Source organism: Bos grunniens, chromosome 3 (genome assembly GCF_055505025.1).
Source record: "Bos grunniens cultivar Pamir isolate PY7600 chromosome 3, Bosgru_T2T1.0, whole genome shotgun sequence".
Lineage (NCBI taxonomy): Eukaryota > Metazoa > Chordata > Mammalia > Artiodactyla > Bovidae > Bos > Bos grunniens.
In genome coordinates, this window is record NC_141167.1 from 85,427,623 (window position 1) to 85,450,035 (window position 22,413).

General features: G+C 40.5%; 1 protein-coding gene across 11 annotated transcripts in view; it reads left to right on the forward strand.

Annotated features, from left to right (window-relative positions):
- The window catches only part of NTNG1 (netrin G1), a 372,900-nt gene that overhangs the window by 260,905 nt on the left and 89,582 nt on the right, over positions 1–22,413 (forward strand). For all 11 annotated transcript variants that reach the window (XM_086391508.1, XM_086391504.1, XM_086391501.1 and 8 more), the window contains exon 4: positions 18,528–18,700. In XM_086391508.1, coding sequence (XP_086247634.1) covers positions 18,528–18,700 — 173 coding nt within the window. The remainder of the gene's footprint in view (positions 1–18,527; positions 18,701–22,413) is intronic.

Genomic DNA, 22,413 nt, shown 5'->3' on the forward strand with positions numbered 1-22,413 from the left:
TGATTAATCGCTGAGGGCTTTGACCTAACCATATAGTGGTGTCCCTTCCTGTGGTCCATCTTGCAGTCTAGAAACTCTTCCCTGGATCCTTCCCTCTGTTTTCCTAGTTCTGAGTTCCCCCTGAGACAAGGATTTGGATGAAAATAGTGTATTTGGGGGTAGGGCTTCCCAGTTGGTGCTAGTGGTAAAGAACCTGCCTGCCAATGCAAGAGACATAAGAGATCCGGGTTTGATCCCTGCATCTGGAACATCCCCTGGAGGAGGGAATGGCCACCCACTCCAGTATTCTTGCCTAGAGAATCCCAGGAACTGAGGAGCCTGGTGGGCTACAGGTCACTAAGAGTTGGACGTGACCGATGTGACTTAGCACATCACAGTAGAGTACATTTGGGAAATAATTGCAGAAAACTGTGAGAGGGAATAAGAAGTAAATAGAGCAGAAAGGAAAGTCAATAAAGTTGATGTTTCAGTCTTTCTCCTTGAGAGGGAAGGAAACTGGAGCATTTAACCTCAAGCATCCAGCCCTCATTGGCTGAAGAAAGTGAAAGTGAAAGTTGCTCAGTTGTGTCCAACTCTTTGCAACCCCATGGACTATACACAGTCCATGGAATCCTCCAGGCCAGAATACTGGAGTGGGTAGCTTTTCCCTTCTCCAGGGGATCTTCCCAACCCAGGGATCAAACCCAGGTGTCACACATTGCAGGCGGATTCTTTACCAGCTGAGCCAGCAAGGAAGCTCTGGCTGAAGGATGCTCCTGAAAGGTGATTCACCTCTAGCTTGTTCAACTTGCTGGCCACGCACCACGCACACTGAGGCGAGAGACCAGAGCTGGTCTGGCTGTTGGGGAACTGTCTGCAGGGCGTGGTGGTGCTTTTACTATACACTTTTTCTTACCAAAAATCCTCTCTCCTCTTTTCCTTCGTATCAAAAGATTTTGGTAACTTATTCAAAGAAGAGCTGAAGTCTTTAGCGACTAAAATCAGGGTAGAAAGCGCTCAGTGTTTAAGTACTTGAAAAAATATTGGCTTACTTTGTTTAAAGTGTTGTTAATGTGATTCAGGGAGAGGCAGGCAGGGAGGTGTGTGGAAAAAAAACTAAACAATTATGTTCCCATATTAAAACAAGTTTATATCCTACTACTACATGTAAGCAATCTCCATATGAGTTTTCTTTATCTGTAAAATGAGAGAGAGCAAGAGCTGCGGCTCTCTATCAAACTCGCTGTGTAAATGAAATACAACACCATTAGAAAAATGCGTCTTTTGAATGTACATTTAAACACAAGTAAGCTAAAAAAATACCAGCTTATTTGTTATTGTTATTATTTTTTCTGATCCTGTGTTTCCACATTTCCACAATGAGGGTATGAGATTGGATGGTTCTTCCAACAAATATTTTGAAGAGCCTGCTCTACACCAGGCACCCTGAAAGTTCCGTTCAGGAATGGGGATTTAGCCCTACCCTCGTGAAGTCCCCAAGCCTGGTCCCTCTCCTCCACACTGCAGTACTTCATGGTGCACCAGTGCTTCTTCTCATCCTTGTCTTAAATATAAAACAAGAATTAAAAGGCCTAGTGACTGTGTGGTAGTTAGGACAATAGGTCCCTTCTTTCTGTAGATATTGTTCAATTCAAAGCATTACTTGTTTTGCTTGTTTTAATGTTTCAATACTCATAAATAATATAATCTTCACCACAGTCTTATATATTGTAAGTGTTTAGTAAATATTTCACAATGATTGATGATGACAGTCAGTTCATTTCAGTTCAATCACTCAGTCGTGTCTGACTCTTTGAGATCCCATGAACCGCAGCACACCAGGCCTCCCTGTCCATTACCAACTCCCGGAGTCCACCCAAACCCATGTCCATTGAGTCAGTGATGCCATCCAACCATCTCATCCTCTCTCATCCCCTTCTCCTCCTGCCCCCAGTCCCTCCCAGCATCAGGGTCTTTTCCAATGAGTCAGCCCTTCGCATGAGGTGGCCAAAGTATTGGAGTTTCAGCTTCAACATCAGTCCTTCCAATGAACACCCAGGACAATCTCCTTTAGGATGGACTGGTTGGATCTCCTTGCAGTCCAAGGGACTCTCAAGAGTCTTCTCCAACACAACAATTCAAAAGCATAAATTCTTCAGAGCTCAGCTTTCTTTATAGTCCAACTCTCACATCCATACATGACCACTAGAAAAACCATAGACTTCACTAGATGGAACTTTGTTGGCAAAGTAATGTCTCTGCTTTTTAACATGCTGTCTATATTGGTCATAACTTTCCTTCCAAGGAGTAAGTGTCTTTTAATTTCATGGCTGTAATCACCATCTGCAGGGATTTTGGAGCCCAGAATAATAAAGTCAGCCACTGTGTCCACTGTTTCCCCATCTATTTCCCATGAAGTGATGGGACCGGATGCCATGATCTTCGTTTTCTGAATGTTGAGCTTTAAGCCAACTTTTTCACTCTCCACTTTCACTATCATCTAGAAGCTTTTTAGCTCCTCTTCACTTTCTGCCATAAGGGTGGTGTCATCTACATATCTGAGGTTATTGATATTTCTCCCGGCAATGTTGATTCCAGCTTGTGCTTCTTCCAGCCCAGCATTTCTCATGATGTATTCTGCGTATAAGTTAAATAAACAGGGTGACAATATACAGCCTTGATGTACTCCTTTTCCTATTTGGAACCAGTCTGTTGTTCCATATCCAGTTCTAACTGTTGCTTCCTGACCTGCATGCAGGTTTCTCAAGAGGCAGGTCAGGTGGTCTGGTATTCCCATCTCTTTCAGAATTTTCCACAGTTTATTGTGATCCGCACAGTCAAAGGCTTTGGCATAGTCAATAAAGCAGAAATAGATGTTTTTTTGGAACTCTCTTGCTTTTTCGATGATCCATATTAAATTACTTTAAATTTCATTTCTCATTAAAATAGTCTCATACATTTGGTACAGACCCTCTCTCTGAAGATTTAACTGTATCGATGGAAACACTGACTGTCATCATGACAGTATGGATACTATCTAGTCACTTTTGCCTGACCATATCCTATCTATTGGATCTCTTCAGAACTATTGCTGTGCTGCATTTCTGTTCTTAGAGTTCTTTCTCTGCTTTTAACAGTCATAGCAGGTAATATCATGCTCTTTTAGTGGGAAGGTTCCTTTCTCCTTCCCCCCACCCACATTTTGTCATTTTGGTCTTTAAACTTCAACTTTTCCAAGGCTTGTTAACAAAAGTAGGCCACCAAATAAGGGGAAAAAACCAAAGGCTTTGCTAGGTGCATTCTTCTCTATTAGATATTATTTTATTTCTCAGAAAACGGAGAATTAGAAGAAAGCTATTTCCCCCAATTTTCCATACCACCCATGGGAATCTAATTCAATTTTCTCTCAAATTTTGTAGTGAAAAGTAAAAGTATAGAGTACGGTTGCTATAGTGTATTCTTTTGCACAGATTTGACTTTTATTTCTAGTTATAAAGCTATTTATTCAGTCTGATCCATTTTTAATCAGACTCTAATGTAACCATTTGAAGAAATAAGACCTTTGTAAGTGGATAAGTATACACGTTTCAGAGATCTGAAAATCTTACCTGACAATCCAACCTGATGAAGGAATCCTACAGTGTCAGATGGCTTACAGCTCTACAGAAGAACCTTACTGAACTCTGGCTTTGCAGAGCACAGAACTTTAAGATTATTCCTGCCCTAATTTTGGTTTGCCCCAATTAATCCAAGAGAAAGAGGAGAATTATATTCTTTAATGCAAGGAAATATGTAACAAATTATCGTAGTATAGCTCACATCAGGGACTTCCCAGGTGGTGCTAGTGCTGAAGAACCCACCTGCAAAGGCAGGAGACATAAGAGATGCGATTTTGATCCCTGTGTCAGGACGATCCCCTGGAGAGGTTATGGCGATCCACTCCAGTATTCTTGCCTGGAGAATACTATGAACAGAGGAGCCTGGCGGGCTACAGACCATGGGGTCGCAAAGAGTCAAGACACAATGGAACAACTCGGCATGCACACAGTTCAGGTCAAATTGGAATTTAAAAGATAGATGAAAAAAAAAATCACTTATGTGGTTCTATGAAGAAAAAAAAAGAAGAAGAAATCTAATGTAACTGGTTACTATAAACCACAGAATGGATGAACACAACTTGAATACATCAAAAATATTTAGAATTGGTTTTTAGATCAGGAGTATATTCAGTTTCCCAAAATAAAAAGGCTGACTTTTAAACAAGGAGGGGCTTCTTTTCTGCGCACAAGAGGACATGGGCAGGTTGGTGGCTGGAGGCGCACGCAGTGTGTGAGGATATCACAGGGCCTTGATCTCCTCCTAGCCCCCTGCATGCTTGTCCTTAAACAGAGCTTCATGCAAAGCTTTAAGTCCCTCTAGTTTTTCAGTCTTTTCCCCAGACAAACAACAGGAGGAAGGGGCAAAGAAGAAGGATCAAAAAGCCAAAGAATGATTCCATTCAAGCTGTTCTTTTTAAAAAGTTTTCCTGAACACCCTACATAATAATATCTAGACATGTATTATTGGTCAGAACTACATAATTTGTCCAACTTCACAGGAAGAGCAGCCTGAAAAATGCATATGTTAGTTTTCTCACATGTTTTATATAGGAAGGGAATGCAAAGAACTTGTAGATAGCTATGAATTTGCCATACCTGCCTATAAAAATAGCTATAATAATAGCCAACATGTATTGAATATTTACTATCTACTACAATCTGTGATATACACTTAACATGAACTGGTTCATTTAATAGTCATAACCATCTTGTAGTTACTAATAGTGGTCCATGTTATAGATGAGGAAACTGACACTCAGTTGGGGTATAGAGCTGGGACTAGAACTCAGGCCCTTAGAATCCAGAGTCCAAGCTCTTAATACCATGTCACCCTGTCTGTCTGATAAAATCTGGTTCCTTGAACATTGGTCATTTATATTTCTGGGATTGGAGACCCCTAGATATTTTTTTTCCTAAAAAAATTTAGAATGGTTCACTACGTCCATATTAAGCATCTAAGATCATCTATAATTGCTAATTGGTCTTGGATTAGTTGAGTTTTAATTTAACTAGCTCTCTACCTGCCAGTCTTCAGATTGATTGCTTGTGTAGAGGAGAGTGGCAGTCTGGATTGTAATGATTATCTTGTTATGCCTTTTATCCTTCAGCACATCTTATCTAACCAGATTTCTCTTGGGTGTAGTTAACAGGTCACAGAGCATCATCATATACCCATTCCAAGCTCAGACAATGTATTATCTCAAACTTATAAGCTCTTACTTTTATTTTATAGTCATGGTACTCTAGTCTCCCTGGCAAGCTTTAGAAATAGAAACAGACTATTTTTAATACTATCTAAAAGAAATAGCATTTAAGTGAATCATGTAATCTGATCTTCACCATGGATAAGTTTAGGGTATCAAGTAAGGTTTAAGTGGAATTTTTAGAGGGTATTAAAAATGCCATAAGAAGGTTTTCCAGTTCTTGTTTCATCAATTTTTGGACCAAATCATTAAGATACCAGAGTTAACGAAAAACTGATCTGTATCTCAGTTTTATTTTACACTCCCAGAGAAAACTGTATGGCAGTACATTTCTCTGCTTCAAAAATCAGTTTGCAAAAATAATTAATTCTTCCAAAAACAAAAGTTAGGAAGTGGAGGTCTCATCAATGAAGGGCCATACTAGGAATTCAGTATACAGTATTGTGAAAAGAATGAGCTTAAGAGCCATATGGAAACCTGCCCTCTGGATTTGCAGGTGGCTTCCCAGAGTCCTCACACCCCTCCTTTCATCTGTGTTTTTCATGTAATACAGGAGGCCAAACACAAGTTGAATGTTCAGCCTCTTTGTTAGTCTGTTAGTGTGTTGCTGCTGTCAAAAAAGTATAAACCTGTTGGGCTTCTCTGGTGGCTCAGTGGTAAAGAATCCACCTGCAGTGTAGGAGATGCAAGTTCGATCCCTGGGTCGGGGAGTTCCCCTGAAGAAGGAAATTGCACCCAACTCCAGCATTCTTGCCTGGAGAATCCCATGGACAGAGGAGTCTGGTGGGCTACAGTCCATGGTGTCCAAGACAGTTGGACATGACTGAGGCGACTTAGCACACATGCAACTTCACATGGAACTCTGACCATTGCATAGCTCATAAAAACACATCTTCTGAAAACGTTTTTGCTTACCAGTGATAAGTAGCATCAGACACTAGATTTTATTTGTGGAGGAATAGGTAGTTGAATGCTGGAAAGTTTGGAGCCCTCTCTTTCATAGTGGGATTAGGGTCAGACCAGCCCCATTTGATATTTGAAGATCTAGCATTTGAGATAAGATTGTGATTAAAAATACATGTAATAATAGTAGTAGCCTATATTTATTAAGTGCTTATTGCATATGAGTTGCTGTTTTCAGATATAATTTAAATTGTGTGTAAGATTCTCTTTAACAGTGCCTTAAACAAAGCAGAAGTTTATTTCTCTCTCCCTGAAGTTGGAAGGTAGATGCTCTAGAGCTGGGATGGTGGCTCTGTCCTACATACGCACCTTGATTCACATTCCTCTGACTGCAGGGGATGTTGTTTGAGAGACATAGTCCACTACCAAAGTCCATGAGATCTGAGATGGTTTCATACCCTGTACCTGTTCCAGGAACTAAGTGAGAAATGGGAATGGGGTGCAGACACAGCAGGAGTAGCATAGACACCATTCCTGTAGTGTGCCATTGGCTGGCCACTCTTAGCTAAAGAAAATGCAGGGAAATGTAGTCTTAATGTCTGTGACCATATGCCTAGATAAAACTTTTCTGGTGTGGAGAAAGAAAGATCAATGAGCAGTTTCTGGCTCATCACAGTGTATCATTCAATCCTCCTAGCAACCACTAACATAGGTATTTTACTATCCTCATTTTATAGAGGAGTAAAATGAGCTTAAGACTTTGTGTTGGAGTAGGAAATGGCAACCCATTCCAGTATTCTTGCCTAGGAAATCCCGTGAACAGAGGAGCCCGGTGGGCTATAACCCATGGGGTCACACAGAGTCAGACACGACTTCGCAACTAAACAACAAAGGTTCCTGCTAATGCCAGAATACCTAACCCCAGAGCCCAGACTCTTATCCACTGTTTGCTGTCATCTCTTTTGGATAAATACACTATTTCACTTAGTTAATCTTTTTCATTTGTTTAATGCACAATTTAGTGGGTGTTAGTGTATTCAAAAAGTTGAGTAGCCAACTATCGAATTCCAGAGCATGACACTAAAAGCCCTGTTCATTAGCAGCCATTTCCTATTCAATCCTCTCCCCAGATCAGATCAGATCAGATCAGTCTCTCAGTCGTGTCCGACTCTTTGCGACCCCATGAATCGCAGCACACCAGGCCTCCCTGTCCATCACCAACTCCCGGAGTTCACTCAGACTCATGTCCATCGAGTCGGTGATGCCATCCCTCATCCTCTGTCGTCCCCTTCTCCTCCTGCCCCCAATCCCTCCCAGCATCAGAGTCTTGTCCAATAAGTCAACTCGTCGCATGAGGTGGCCAAAGTACTGGAGTTTCAGCTTTAGCATCATTCCTTCCAAAGAACACCCAGGGCTGATCTCCTTCAGAATGGACTGGTTGGATCTCCTTGCAGTCCAAGGGACTCTCAAGAGTCTTCTCCAACACCACAATTCAAAGGCATCAATTCTTTGGCGCTCAGCCTTCTTCACAGTCCAACTCTCACATCCATACATGACCACAGGAAAAACCATAGGCTTGACCAGACGAACCTTTGTTGGCAAAGTAATGTCTCTGCTTTTGAATATGCTATCTAGGTTGGTCATAACTTTCCTTGCAAGGAGTAAGCATCTTTTAATTTCATGGCTGCAGTCACCATCTGCAGTGATTTTGGAGCCCAGAAAAATAAGTCTGACACTGTTTCCACTGTTTCCTCATCTATTTCCCATGAAGTGATGGGACCGGATGCCATGATCTTCGTTTTCTGAATGTTGAGCTTTAAGCCAACTTTTTCACTCTCCACTTTTCACCTTCAAGAGGCTTTTTAGTTCCTCTTCACTTTCTGCCATAAGGGTGGTGTCATCTGCATATCTGAAGTTATTGATATTTCTCCCGGCAATGTTGATTCCAGCTTGTGCTTCTTCCAGCCCAGCGTTTCTCATGATGCACTCTGCATATAAGTTAAATAAACAGGGTGACAGTATACAGCCTTGACGTACTCCCTTTCCTATTTGGAACCAGTCTGTTCTATGTCCAGTTCTAACTGTTGCTTCCTGACCTGCATACAGATTTCTCAAGAGGCAGGTCAGGTGGTCTGGTATTCCCATCTCTTTCAGAATTTTCCACAGTTTACTGTGATCCACACAGTCAAAGGCTTTGGCATAGTCAATAAAGCAGAAATAGATGTTTTTCTGGAACTCTCTTGCTTTTTCCATGATCCAGCGGATGTTGGCAATTTGATCTCTGGTTCCTCTGCCTTTTCTAAAACCAGCTTGCACATCAGGAAGTTCACGGTTCACATATTGCCGAAGCCTGGCTTGGAGAATTTTAAGCATTACCTTACTAGCGTGTGAGATGAGTGCGATTGTGCGGTAGTTTGAGCATCCTTTGGCATTGCATTGCCTCTCCCCAGCTCCAGCTAATCACTCGTCTGCTTTCTGTCTGTACAGCCTTGCCTTCTCTGGGTCTTTCACATAAAGGAAAACTGCCTACGTGGCCTTTTGTGTCTGGCTTCTTTGGTTTAGCATAATGTTTTCAAGGTTATCCATGTTGTAGCATGTCCCAGTACTTTATTACTTTGTTTTTTTCTACTGTATTGTTATCTGCATCTTCTTTATTCATTCATCAGTTGATAAGCATTTGGGTTTTTTCCACTTTTGGCTGTTATGAATAATGCTGCTAGGAGCATTTTTGTACAAGTTTTTATATGGATATGTTTTCAGTTCTCTTAGGGAAGTATCTAGGAACAGAATTGTTGGGTGATATGATAACTTTACATTAACTTTTTTGAAGAACTGCCAGATTGTTTTCAAAGTGACTGCACAATTTTGCAGTCCTACCAGCAATACATGAGGGTTCTAATTTCTCCACATCATTGCCAACAGCTGCTGCTATCCATCTTTTTAAATTGCCATCATCCTAGTGGATGTGAAGTGGTATCTCATTGTGATATAATTTGCATTTTTCTAATGACTAATGATGTTGTACATTTTTTATGTGTTTACTGGTACTTACTGGCCATTTGCATGTATCTTTTTGGAGAAATATCTATTTAGATCATTCATCCATTTTCTGACCTATAAAAGTTTTATACTATATTTAATTTAATGTATAAACCTTTTATGTTCAGCTTGTGACTACAGCTAGAACCTTTGTGCTAGTCAGATTTAGGCCAGACATTTCCAAACAATATGGTGGAAGACAGAAGGTGTGCATAAGGATCTCCCCCACTATTTTAGTCTTCTTGTTTAGCAGGACTCTGACACACTGGTGAGCTCAGTAGTCCTTTTCAACTTTTCCTGTGTACATAAATCACCTAGAGATCTGGCTAAAATCCAAATTCTTATTCCGTAAGCCTGGGAGAGGCCTGAGATTTTAACAAGCCTCGGGGTGATCCCAGAGCTGCTGGTCCGCAGACCACATGTTGAGTAGCAAGTGTTAGAGAATAAGTATCGCTTAGAACCTTGCTGCTTAGAACGTTGAATCTAATTCTCCTCTGAAGCAGTTTGCTTTGTTCTTCTTTGAATAAAATTATATCCTTGAAAGAGCCCAGCTTTTGGAATTGACTCTTGGCACCACTTAACCAGCAGTGTGTTTCTTTGAGCAAGTTACTTTACTGTTCAGCTATGCTTTCTACATCTGAAAATCACAGATAGTTATGACTCCTGAAAGTGATGAGGATAATGTGAAATAACATACATAAGTCATCTATTTTATTTGTATAGTGGGCCTTGGTAAGTGTTGATTTTTTTTTTCCACCCGCCTTCAAGATAGGTACTGTAGCTCTGTTTGTTTAGTACAAATACTTCCTTAGCAATGTAGAGACAACGCAGTGTTACCACCCTTCTTCCCTATACTGCTGTGATTAAAGTGTTTCAGTCTTTGTGGCCTGTCATTAGTCTGTGTATGTTTCATCTTCTTTAGTCAACAGGTTGCATGTTCTTGGAGATCAGGACTCTGAGTTGTCTTTTTTTTAATCCATGAGACCTTTCACAATGTTATCTAGAGAAATATGTTATTAATTAAAGCTCATGGAGGGCTTCCCTGGTGGCTCAGAGGTAAAGAATCGCCTGCAATGCAGGAGACATGCTTTTGATCCCTGTTTCATGAAGATCCCCTGGAGAAGGAATGGCAACCTATTCCAGTGTTCTTGCCTAGGAAATACCAGGGACAGAGGAACCTGGAAAGCTACAGTCCATGGGGTTGCAAAGAGTCTGATATAACTTAGCAACTAAACCACAATCACCACCAAAACTTATGGAATGAATCAGCTCCTTCCAGTAGTAGTAGTAACAGGAGTAACAGTAGAAATTTAAAAAACTGAAATTAATATTTTTAATAGCTTTCTTAAGAGTATGCATGTGTTATCTCATTCAGTTGCCAAAACTGTTCTTTAAAGCACATTCATTTATTGTCCCTGTAGCAGCTGAAGCCTGGCCATACTTGGAAAGACAGCATGCCTTCTCTAATGGTTGCTAAGAGCTGAGTTCTGGAGGCTAGCTGTGCATGGTTCAAATTTCTGCTCTAGATCAAACTACCTGGGAGACTTGAATTTCTTATCTCTCAATATTCAAATGCATCATCTGTAATTAGTAATAGTGCCAATTCCATGGGATTATTTTGAATTTTGTACGAAGAAATGTGTGAAATATGCAAAAAGCACTTAGAACAGTGTCAGGTACTTGGACACATTTAGTCAAGGTTAGCTCTGTTTATTCCTTTGTTAAGTCACTCATGTAAGCCTCACAGCAAGTAAGTGGCAGAGGCAGAATTTGAACCCAGGCCGTCTGATTCAAGTGTCATAACTCATAATCTCTAAGTCATTTTGCTGAGACTCTTCTATTTCAAATAATATATTGAAGTAGAAATAAAAAATTCATGTGTTGAAGTGAAAAGAGAAAGGTCAAGGGGCTGCAGAGGGAGAAAAAGTATGTGAGGCATTTTATAATTTATCACCTTCTGAAAAAGACATCTCTGACTCTGAGATTTGTGCTAACTCATTTTCTACAAGTATTTGTGTAGCTAGTGCTTGTCGAAGGCAAAGCCAGGCAAACCAGATTCAAGTTCTGTATTGACAAAAGTTTATCCCCTTTGAGAGGGGTCTTATTAAGGAACAACCTTCATTAATTAAAAAATCTAATGATATCTTATTTGTGAAAGTAATATAAAAGCATATGACCACATGGACACATTGTTAGGGTCCTTCTCAAGGTTGTGGAAGGGCCCCCTAATGCTTAAACTTCATTTACTAGGGATGAATCCTCCTGTGGCATTAAAGTAGCCAAACAGCATTTTTGTTTTTTGTTTCACAAAGCCTCAGTTTTAAACTTCTTTGTCTTGGTACCTTTATTTGAAACACTTCTAATAGATTGTATGTGCAGACCTTTAACTCACAGGAAACTCTGGGGGATAGCATGCTTCCCAGAATAAATATATTAAGTTATAAAAAAGAAAACAAAACACAGGCAGACTCTATGAGCTGTTCATACCTACTGGCAGGTGGCACAGATCTAAATGTTGGAGCCTTTTTATAAGCAAGATTAAATTGACTCATGACAGCTGGTCACTAAAATACAGGAAATGCAGACCTGATTGAAAGCAAGAACACACTGGTCTTCATTAAGTTTGCATCACAGAACAGAGCTCACTTTTTTTGTTTTTAAAAGTCTGTCTTTGCAATGCCCTTATTTGACAGTATATGCAATTTGTCACTTACACACAAGTGGATCTTTGAGGTACAAGCAAGTCAGTTCGTTCTATCTGCAGTGTCTTGGTATGCATTCTGTACGTGTAAACAGAATCAGTGAATAGGCTCAGCTCTCCAGAACATCAGATACAAGAATGCTAGCAAAGCCTGTTAGGTCTCCGCTGTACAATTCCTCCCCCACCTGAAGTGAAGGCAGACGTGGCAGCTGGATAGCCATGGAAATGGATGATGAATCTGTCAGAGACGAGTGGATATCGCAGAAGTCTGCCCTCCACCCTATCACAAGGCTGGAGGTCATAACACCAGGAATTGAGAGCAATCTCCTAGCATTGTGAAATGCATTTTTTTTTTTCTGTTGGAGGAAAAGCCACTCTAGCAAGGGCTCTAAATAAAGGAGTTTAGAGTCTGATTGGAATGGAATGATGAGAATAAACTGAGCTGTGGAAAATGAAAGGGAGCCATTTCCAAATATAGGCCAATGTCGTGATGCCTCAGCGTCCACTTCAACATGCTCGGCCCCGGCACAGCAGTTGACGCAGTGACTGAGGAAGGACAGCCTGGGATCTCATCTCAGACAGCAGATGTACTGAGCACCCAGGTAGTGCTCTGCCAGACTTCAGCTGAACCAAGGTGGCCATCCTTACAGGAACGAGTTGAAGCTAAAAGATGCCCATTCCAGAAAAATTATGCTGCACAAATGCTTCTCTAAGTTGTTTTTTCTCTTCTCTAAGTTGAATTCTTCTCATGGGTCCTTAGGCAGTTTTTTTTTTTTCCTTGATATTCTTCTGTTAGCTTTCAGACATGTGGCAAATCATCTAGAGTTCAAATTAAATTGAGCTTATAAGTTCTCACCAATTTTGCAAAGTTCCTTTGCCCAATATAAGGTTAGTTGTGAAAACCAGTGTTGAAGGCAATTTTTAGCATACCTCTTAGAGGGTTTGATTTAGTACAATGCTTATTAATTCTCTATTTTTAGTCCATTGCTGTATTCATCATAGTAGAACAGGCACATGAAGTTCCTGCCTTCAGCAAGTTTGGTTGTTGATTAGTCACCTGGTGTTTATTTGTTTATTTGTCAGATATTTTTTAAACACTTATTACATGCCAAGTAACTTGACTCATGCTAGGACTGTTGCAATAAATAAGGCAAATACACTATTGCCCCCAGGAGCTTAAACTCCAGTGAGAGTGACAGAACAATAAACAATTACAGTGCAGCCTAAGTCTAGAGCAGAGATGGGGTGGACTTCATCATGTGACTAGCCCTGCCTTGTGTGTAGGAGCAAGGCTCAGAGAAGCATTCTCTAACCAGCAGATGGTTTTTGAAATGCCACCTAGGGTCCAGAACTGAGATTTCCAAGTTGACGTCTGAATAGTAAAAATTATGCAGGTAAAAGAGGCAGAGGTATGTTCTAGCCAGATGGAACAGCTTAAAAGTTTACCTGAAGGCAAAGTTGGAAGAACTGATTGTAGAATTGGTAAGTGGTGCAGATAAGAATGGAGAAGGAACACAAGATAGATTTCAAAGGGACTGGTAGGCCATGTTAAAGATCTTGGACTCTATTCTGAGAATAAAGGGAACTCTTTCAGTGGTTCTAAGCCAAAGTGACCCAAATATTTTTGTGTAAATGAGTGTTTGACTATTGTGATGAGATTGGGCTGAAAGAGGAGTATGAGTGGAGGCAGTAGGCAGTAAGTTCTCTTTAGAAGCCATTGGAATAAGCCAGATGAACGATGATGGTGATGTTAACAGGGAAGTGACCATGGCTAGAACTGTTTATATTTTGAGAGTTATCATAAAAGAGGAGGACTATCAGAACTTGGTGAGAGATGGAGTAAGGACAGATTAGATGTGATAGGAAAGGGAGTGGGAGTGGTTGTTCTTCACCAGCTGACTAGAAGGTGATACAAGACACTGAGACTAAAATACACAAGAAAGAGTAGGTGGTGGTTGTTGCTCAATCACTCAGTCGTGTCTGACTCTTTATGACCCCATGAACTGCAGCACACCAGGCTTCCCTGTCCTTCACTATCTCCTGGAGTTTGCTCAAACTTATGTCCATTGGGTCAATGATGCCATCCAACCATCTCATCATCTTCCTCTCCCTACTCCTCCAGCCCTCAATCTTTCCCACCATCAGAGTCTTTTCCAATGAATCACTTCTTCACATCAGGTGGCCAAAGTATTGGAGCTTCAGCATCAGTCCTTCCAGTGAATATTCAGGACCTTTAGGATTAACTGGTTTGATCTCCTGGCCATCCAAGGGATGCTCAAGAGTCTTCTCCAGCACCACAATACAAAAGCATCAATTCTTCGGTGCTCAGCCTTCTGTGTGACCCAACTCTCATGTCTGTACATGACTACTGGATACACTGTAGCTTTGACTAGATGGACCTTTGTCAGCAAAGTGATGTCTCAGCTTTTCAATATGCTGTCTAGGTTTGTCATAGCTTTTCTTCCAGGGAGCAAGTGTCTTTTCATTTCATGGCTTCAGTCACCATCCACAGCGATTTTGGAGCACAAGAAAATAAAGTCTGTCAGTGTTTCCATTTTTTCCTCATATGTTTGCCATGAAGTGATGGGACCAGATGCTGTGATCTTAGTTTTTCGAATATTGAAGTTTAAGCCAGCTTTTTCACTCTCTCACCTATGTCGGGGAGCAAAGCCAAATAATTCCATTTTGGATATGCTGAGTTTGACGTGCCCAGGAGAGGGAGATGCATGATTGAGATTACAGTACCAGGGACTTATCAATATATTAATCAGATAATCTTTACCTAGTGATAATGAAAGGAGAGAGTTCTGTGGATTCCTATGGGTAACAGAGAATTTGATTCTCCTAAAATGTTTCCCGAAACTCCAGTACTTTGGCCACCTCATGCGAAGAGTTGACTCATTGGAAAAGACTCTGATGCTGGGAGGGATTGGGGGCAGGAGGAGAAGGGGATGACAGAGGATGAGATGGCTGGCTGGCATCACCGACTTGATGGACGTGAGTCTGAGTGAACTCCGGGAGTTGGTGATGGACAGGGAGGCCTGGCGTGCTGCGATTCATGGGGTCGCAAAGAGTCGGACATGACTGAGCGACTGAACTGAACTGAACTGAAAATGTTTCCAAATGTTTGAGTTTATTTTGCCTTTGTTTACTTTTTTCTAGAGAAAAAAATGATGCAAATCTGCTTTAAAGTGCCTATAACTTAAAAGTAGTTAAGGACTACAGAGGAAATTGAAGGGACAACCTGGATAAGAGTGCCCAAGGAGAGTCATATAGGCTGACTGTGCTGGTACAGAACCCAAAGAATAGCGCATACAGAGAACAACAGAAGAGGGTTCTGAAAATGACCATGAGAATCCAGTGGAGAGAGTGTGTCAGGGAAAAGGGAGTGGTCCCACGAAGTCAAATCCTCATAAGAGGTTAGATAAGGCAAGGAAAAATATACAGTGGACTTTCACCATAGAGGTTATGGGTGATCTTGGCAAGAGAGGCTCTGGTTAGTTGGAAACAGTTATTGAGTGGGAGAAGAGGAAAATGAGATGGCAAGTGTAGAAAACTCAAGAGGAAAGAGAGTGTTAAAGTCATAGCTAGAAAAGGCTAGAATACAAGGTGGATGTTTTTCTTCCTTAAGATGGGAGAGATGCAATGAATAAAAATTCTAAAAGCAGAAAGAGCCTTAAATAAAAACCAACCAAAGCAAACACACAGAAACATTTAAGGGAATCAGAAGCTTAAAGATCCGGTGTCTACAGTAGGTAGGCTAGATATCAGGAAAGAGTTATGAATAGGGTTAAGCCTTGAATGATTAAAAAGTTTTTGGACAGGTGAAGATGAACCATTAATTGAAAGAAATCTGGAAAAAATAAGACTAAATATTCATCTATTCTTCTTTCACTTCCTTTTGTTATTCAATAGTATTTTCTCAGCAAATATAAAGTCTTTTAGAATAGAAATTGCCTCTGACTCAGAGAGTGACTACCAGTATAAAAGTATTAGCAGCTACATGATATATAATCCAATTTACAATTACTACTTGCATTCCTGGTCTTCACACATGAAACTAGCATATTCTTTGGGGTCACATTGTTCATTTCCTCATTTGGAATTTTTAACACCAGATAAGGTGCTAAATCAATGTAAGCTGGTGCTTCTATCACTTAGGTTTCTAACATATTCCATATTTATAAACAGAGCCATAAATAAAGGTGCTAATGGAGAAGGAGAAAGATTATTTAAAGCAACTTAGCACAAGTAACTCCCTGCCTATAGGAGATTTTTGTAAGACCTGGCTCATAATTAAATACTGTCTGTTTCACTTAACTGAATCTTTTCTCTTTTTGAAAGATTGGAAGAGTGTTAATTTTAAAGATTTTACTTATGTGTTGATGATGAATCAGTTCAGTACAGTTCAGTCGCTCAGTCGTGTCTGACTCTTGGCGACCCCATGAACCACAGCACGCCAGGCCTCCCTGTCCATCACCAACTCCCAGAGTCCACCCAAACCCATGTCCATCAAGTCGATGATGCCATCTAACCATCTCATCCTCTGTTGTCCCCTGATGCTGAATAGCTATCGTTTAAATAGTAGCCTTTCAGCTTATTATAATATATATATAATACATACTATATATATTATAACTATACAGAGGGCAGAGTGTAGTTACAGGTACTACAAATTGTAGTAGATCCTGAGGAAGCCAAGGCTAGGTCTTACCCAGGGAGGTTTCAATGGGTGGCCATTGCTTTAGGAGCTATACCTTTTAGTTAGAGGGGAGCTCGACAGCTCTCAGTAATAATCTTAGCTATTCCTTTGCTTCCTTGCCATAAATATGGATCAGTATTCCAAACAGACCATCAGTGCACAAGAAAGAAGGTTAGATATTGCTGTACAGACATCATGGCTTCCCAGGTAGCTCAGTGGTAAAGAATCTGCCTGCCAATGCACGAGATACAGTTGACATGGGTTTGATCCCCTGGAGGAGGAAATGGCAACCCACTCCAGTATTCTTACCTGAGAAGTCCCATGGAAAGAGGAGCCTGTTGGGCTAAAGTCCATAGGGTCCCAAAGAGTCAGACATGACTTAGCGACTGAGCACACACGTACATGTGTACGTACAGACATTGTAGAGACCAACAGCAGTTCTTAAAGTATCTTATTTTCTTGCCTAAGAAAGAGTATTGTTACTTTTCCCAATTCATGACTTCTGCCAAAAAAGAAACCAAACGTCTTTGTGAAATTTGACTTTTTATATTTTTGTCCTCATCCCTGGAAAAGGTAAGACTAGTTTAAAGATGTGTACACACACACATATTTTCAGGACCTGACCCTGACAAATCTTGGCCCTTTATTCCCCAGGTCTGTGTGTCCAAGTTCTTTCCTTTGTATGGACACTTCTCTTCGCATATACATTGTTCTGACCTCTGGTCATAGACATTCTGTCATCCTGGGTTTAACTTCTCCAGAGGGTGCAGCTTGTGTTTTGTATGTTATAGTTTATAACCTGCTGCCTCAACGAATATCAAGTCTGACTTTGCAATTTTACAGTCAGAAACTTTGGATATGCGAATGTATTTTTGTGAAAATTGCATATTCCATTGTTGCCTCTCATATATCACAGTTTTATTCACGGGCACCAAAGGGAAGACCTTGGCTAATGACCTCAAACCCCTGCCACACATAGGTTTTTCTAGTGTTCTAAGCACCTTTTTTTTTTTTCCTGAATCATTTGACCCATTTATGCAAGACCTTAGTGATTATTTTACACGAGTAGGAAATCCGAGGGCTTCCCTGGTGGCTCAGATGGTAAAGAATCTGCCTGCAATGCTGGAAACCTGGATCCTATACCTGGGTTAGGAAGATCCGCCGAAGGAGGACATGGCAACCCACTCCAGTATTCTTGCCTGAAGAATCCCCATGAACAGAGGAGCCTAGTGGGCTACAGTCCATGGGGTCCCAAAGAGTTGGACATGACTGAGCGACTAAGCACAGCACACAGGAAAGCTGAGGATTACTCAGGTTGGGTAGAGGCCTTGGTGGAAAAAATCTTGGCCTGAGAATGCCATTTTATAGCCCCAAATGAAAATATCTGATTGTAAGCTATTGGGATTTATAAAATATATCTGAATAGTAAATTGTATCAGTGCTTATATTTCTTTTTAAACAAAGAAGAATTGTCCTTCTGGTTTAAGGAAAAACAGAAGATGACATTGTTCTTCAAACCCAGATGTGTTGTTGTAGATTTGATAATAGCACAGAAAAGCCTCTCATTAGTGGCAAAATTTTTCATATCTTTTGGGAAACCCTTGATTTCTGAGTACAGGTGTCTTAGGGGAGCCTCAGACCCCACTGAACTGACTGGTATTAGGATTCCGCAAAGCATGGTATGAGGTCAGGCTGTATCATAACCCCACATCCACCCTCAAAGACACTTGTTAAAAAGATTCTGAGGGTGGGGCCTACAAATCTACATTTTAGCAAGTCTTTAGGTAGCCCTCAAGCACTGCCGACTGTGAGAACCACAACTCTAGGAGATAGTTGGGTAAAGCCTCAGTGATCTCCAAGATCAGTTTGACTTAATGAACTCTTGTCTTCCCTCTGCCTAGGTGCAAATGCAATCTCCATGCCACTGTGTGCGTGTATGACAACAGCAAACTGACCTGTGAATGTGAGCACAACACTACAGGTCCAGACTGTGGGAAATGCAAGAAGAATTATCAGGGCCGACCTTGGAGTCCAGGCTCGTATCTCCCCATCCCCAAAGGCACTGCAAATACCTGTGAGTAACTTTTGCTTGGTAACACCGTATTCTCTGCACGAAGAGCTGAGAGTTCCTCTCGATTTCACTTGCAATTGTGCTTGCACTCCTTTTCTGGTAGTCTCATTCCTCTTCAAAATGCAGCCGAAACTTTACTCCCTATTTTGCCACTTGTAAGCACATTTCAGCACTTGGATCATCTGTTAAACTCAGTCTTCCAACATTGACATCAGTGTGTTGGGAAATGATGTAAAACCACAGAAGAAATTTTGTCTAAATGGATGAAACAGGAGCTTTTTTTTCCTTCCCCAAATTAATTTCTAAATTATTAGTTATTTCTAAAATAACAAAGCCATTCAAAAATCTGAACTCTGGCTTAATTTTAACCATAGAAATTCTCTACATGTTTATAATCCCATTTCCCATACTGGGCAACGTAAGAGATGCTTTGTCTAAAAGATGCTTCCTTCTCTATATTTAGCTACAGCCTAACTTTGTCCAGTGAAATGGTTGGCTTTTTCCAAATTCCAACAGTTGAGGTCATGCCTGGCATGTATCCTCTTAGGAGAGGCCACCTTTTGATAAAGACCATGACTCTAGAACTGCAGGGACCACAATAAGAAAAAGAATGTGTGTGTGCATGTGAAAAGAGCACAGGCATTATCTGTGTGCACAGGAACTGTGAGAGATGCCGCGTTCCCATTCATGTGGGCGCCCCTCTGAAATCCATGAACCTCCCGAGGAAGACATGTCCTGACACACTCAAGGAGAGAAGTGATTACTTCCAGAATGAACTGCCCAATCCCATCCATGGACCAATTAGCCACTCACAAGAGCCCAAGGTTTGATCTCTTTTAAAAGTAGAGAAGGGTGAGGTTGAGAATTACACCCATTCAAGTATGAAGTAACAGAAGCAGCAGAACAGTGAGCAGAGGGAGAATAAGTTGAAAAGCCACCAGCTCTGTCTAAGGCTGCCAATGTTACCAGGCACTTCAAAGCAGCTCCTGTGAGAAACCAAAACCTAAAAACTAATATCATAGGAACCAGGACCTTATCAAGTTAAGTATAAGAGTAATGGACCAAGTAACAAGCCATAAAGAATGGGGGCATAAAATTATGATAAAATTTTTATGAAGCAGGGAAGAAAATCCTTCAAAGGTTAAAAAAGCACCTCTTTGTTGAGGGTATTCAGTTTCTTTCTGCGTTAAAGAAAAAAAATGACAGTCTAGCTCCTAAAATTAATATATAAAGCTCTGTTGAGAAGAAATGTTGAATTTTTTTTCAAGGTGGCTTTATTAATAGAAACTCTGTGGGGGTTTCCTCAATTGCTGAGAGCCATCAGCTCAGTTCAGTTCAGTCGCTCAGTCACAGACTCTTTGAGACCCCATGGACTGCAGCATGTCAGGCTCCCCTGTCCATCACCAACTCCTGGAGCTTACTCAAACTCATGCCCATAGAGTTGGTGATGCCATCCAACCATTTCATCCTCTATCATCCCCTTCTCCTCCCGCCTTCAACCTTTCCCGGCATCAGGGTCTTTTCCAGTGAGTGACTCTTCACATCAAAAATATTGGAGCTTCAGCTTGAGCAATGGTTCTTCCAATGAATATTCAAGGTTGATTTCCTTTAGGATTGACTAGTTTGATCTCCTTGCTGTCTAAAAGACTTTCAAGAGTCTTCTCCAGCACCACAGTTTGAAATTCTTTGGCAATTGTTTGGCACTCTACCTTCTTTACAGTCCAACTCTCACATCCATACGTGACTACTGGAAAAACCATAGCTTTGACTAAATAGACTTTGTCGGCAAAGTGATGTCTTTGCTTTTTAATACCCTGTCTTCTTTAGTGGGACAGAAAGGAAGAGAACAATGTTCAAAACACTTGCTAGCATTCTGGCTCATCCTCAGGGATGAGCAACTTGTCAAGGCTTCTAGAAAGACAGCTGGGATAGACTGCTGTTGAAGGCATTGGCTTCTATTCTAACACAGCCCTGTGTTTTCCTACCCATAACTGTGTTACAAAGTCTTGCTTATTTCAAGATATTTCACTGGAAATACCTTCTGTGCCAGCTAAACTTTTTCAGTGTAATGAATTTCTTGTTATAGTCTCCATGGAAATGACTTATATACCCCTAATATTATGCATATTGCAGACCACGAGTTCACCCAGGTCAAAGTGCAACCTCTTTCAGTTTGCCTTGTGGATTCTATTGTCTATCCATCCCTTAGCTTTTACTGACCTTCTCTAGACTTTTCCCCATCTCTGTTAAAATAGGAAGGTGACAGATGGACACAATGGCCAAGGAGGTTCAATTCAGTTTTTCAACTCTCAATATAGAGGAAGCTAGCTTAAAGATTTTAAAATAATCTGCAATGGTCCAGTCTTGCAATGAAAAGAACCACTTTAAACAAAATCTCTGCCACATCAGACTGCTAGCAAATGTCCAAGGGTGAAAGTAAGCAACTTAGTGGTTTAGTACACGGGTTCCAGGATCAAATACTAGTTTGTCCATTCACTAGGTTGAAAAAGTAACCTTGAAAAAGGTTACTTGGTTTCCCATCTGTAATGTGAGGATAATAATAGTTTTTACCTCATAGGAATTTTGAGAGAAGTGAATAAGCTAATGCATGTGATGCGGTTGGCATAACACCTGTCACAAAATAAGTGTTCAAAAATAATTTATTTTTAAGATTTTCTTCATAAGGCAGACTTGTCAATTATTTTACAATTTTAATTGTTGTAAAACATATTTCTTAACATCAATATTAAGTGTGTCCTAATTTCCAACCACTTTTTCTTTTTAAGTCTTAAAACACTATATTAACCTCAGAGTCCTTTATTGTCCAGGTTAACATCATCCACTCCATTTCTCATATGATAAGATTTTCAAGTCTTGTACCTGGAAGTCCTGTTTTTTTAGTGTGGAAGTTTAAGCCAAACACAGGACTTCTAGCACTGTGTTAGGATTTTCATGTCATATTGGCATTTTTTTGCACACATGCATACATACACACACTCACCACGTGCATGCACTTACACACATACATGACTGTAGGTGGTACAAACCAGTCCTCAAGAGGAACACTTAGGATCAGCTGTATTTTAATACAAGAATACAGAACCTAAGAAGTAAAATGGAATGGTTACAGTCTCTGATTCCTCAACACCAACTCTTCAGTAACCTAGAAATAACACTCATATTGGATAATCTCTGGATTTAGCAGAATCTCAAGCAGCCAGGATTATTTTTGAACAGGAAGATCAGTACCTGCCCACTCTTAGCATAAAAACTAGGAGAGCTTCTTCGCATCAGGAAATTTTAAGATCTCCCTGCAAAGACTCTCAGCCTATCACTCAGAAGATCCTTTAACTGAGACCTTGCTGGAATCCTAGGCTTGGAAGTCCTAAATTCTGGAGCAACGCCAAGGTCATTTTTGTATGGAGCTTATAGAGCCAGGAGAGAAGAATATAGAGCTCCAGCCCTCTAAAATACTGCCATCCAATGATTTTCCATTATTATAGACTCAGCAGAGGCAGAAGTAATGACTCTTATGATAATATTTCTATTCATTGTGCTTTTAGAAGACTCAGTAGGTTTTCTTAGTTCTTTAAAGCCATATGTACATATTATGTGTATCAATATATTTCATATTTTTCTACAAAGCTTATGTTTTATCTGTAAGACATCTTTCTTTCTCCCTATTGATCTTCATTCTATTTTTAATAGAATTCTAT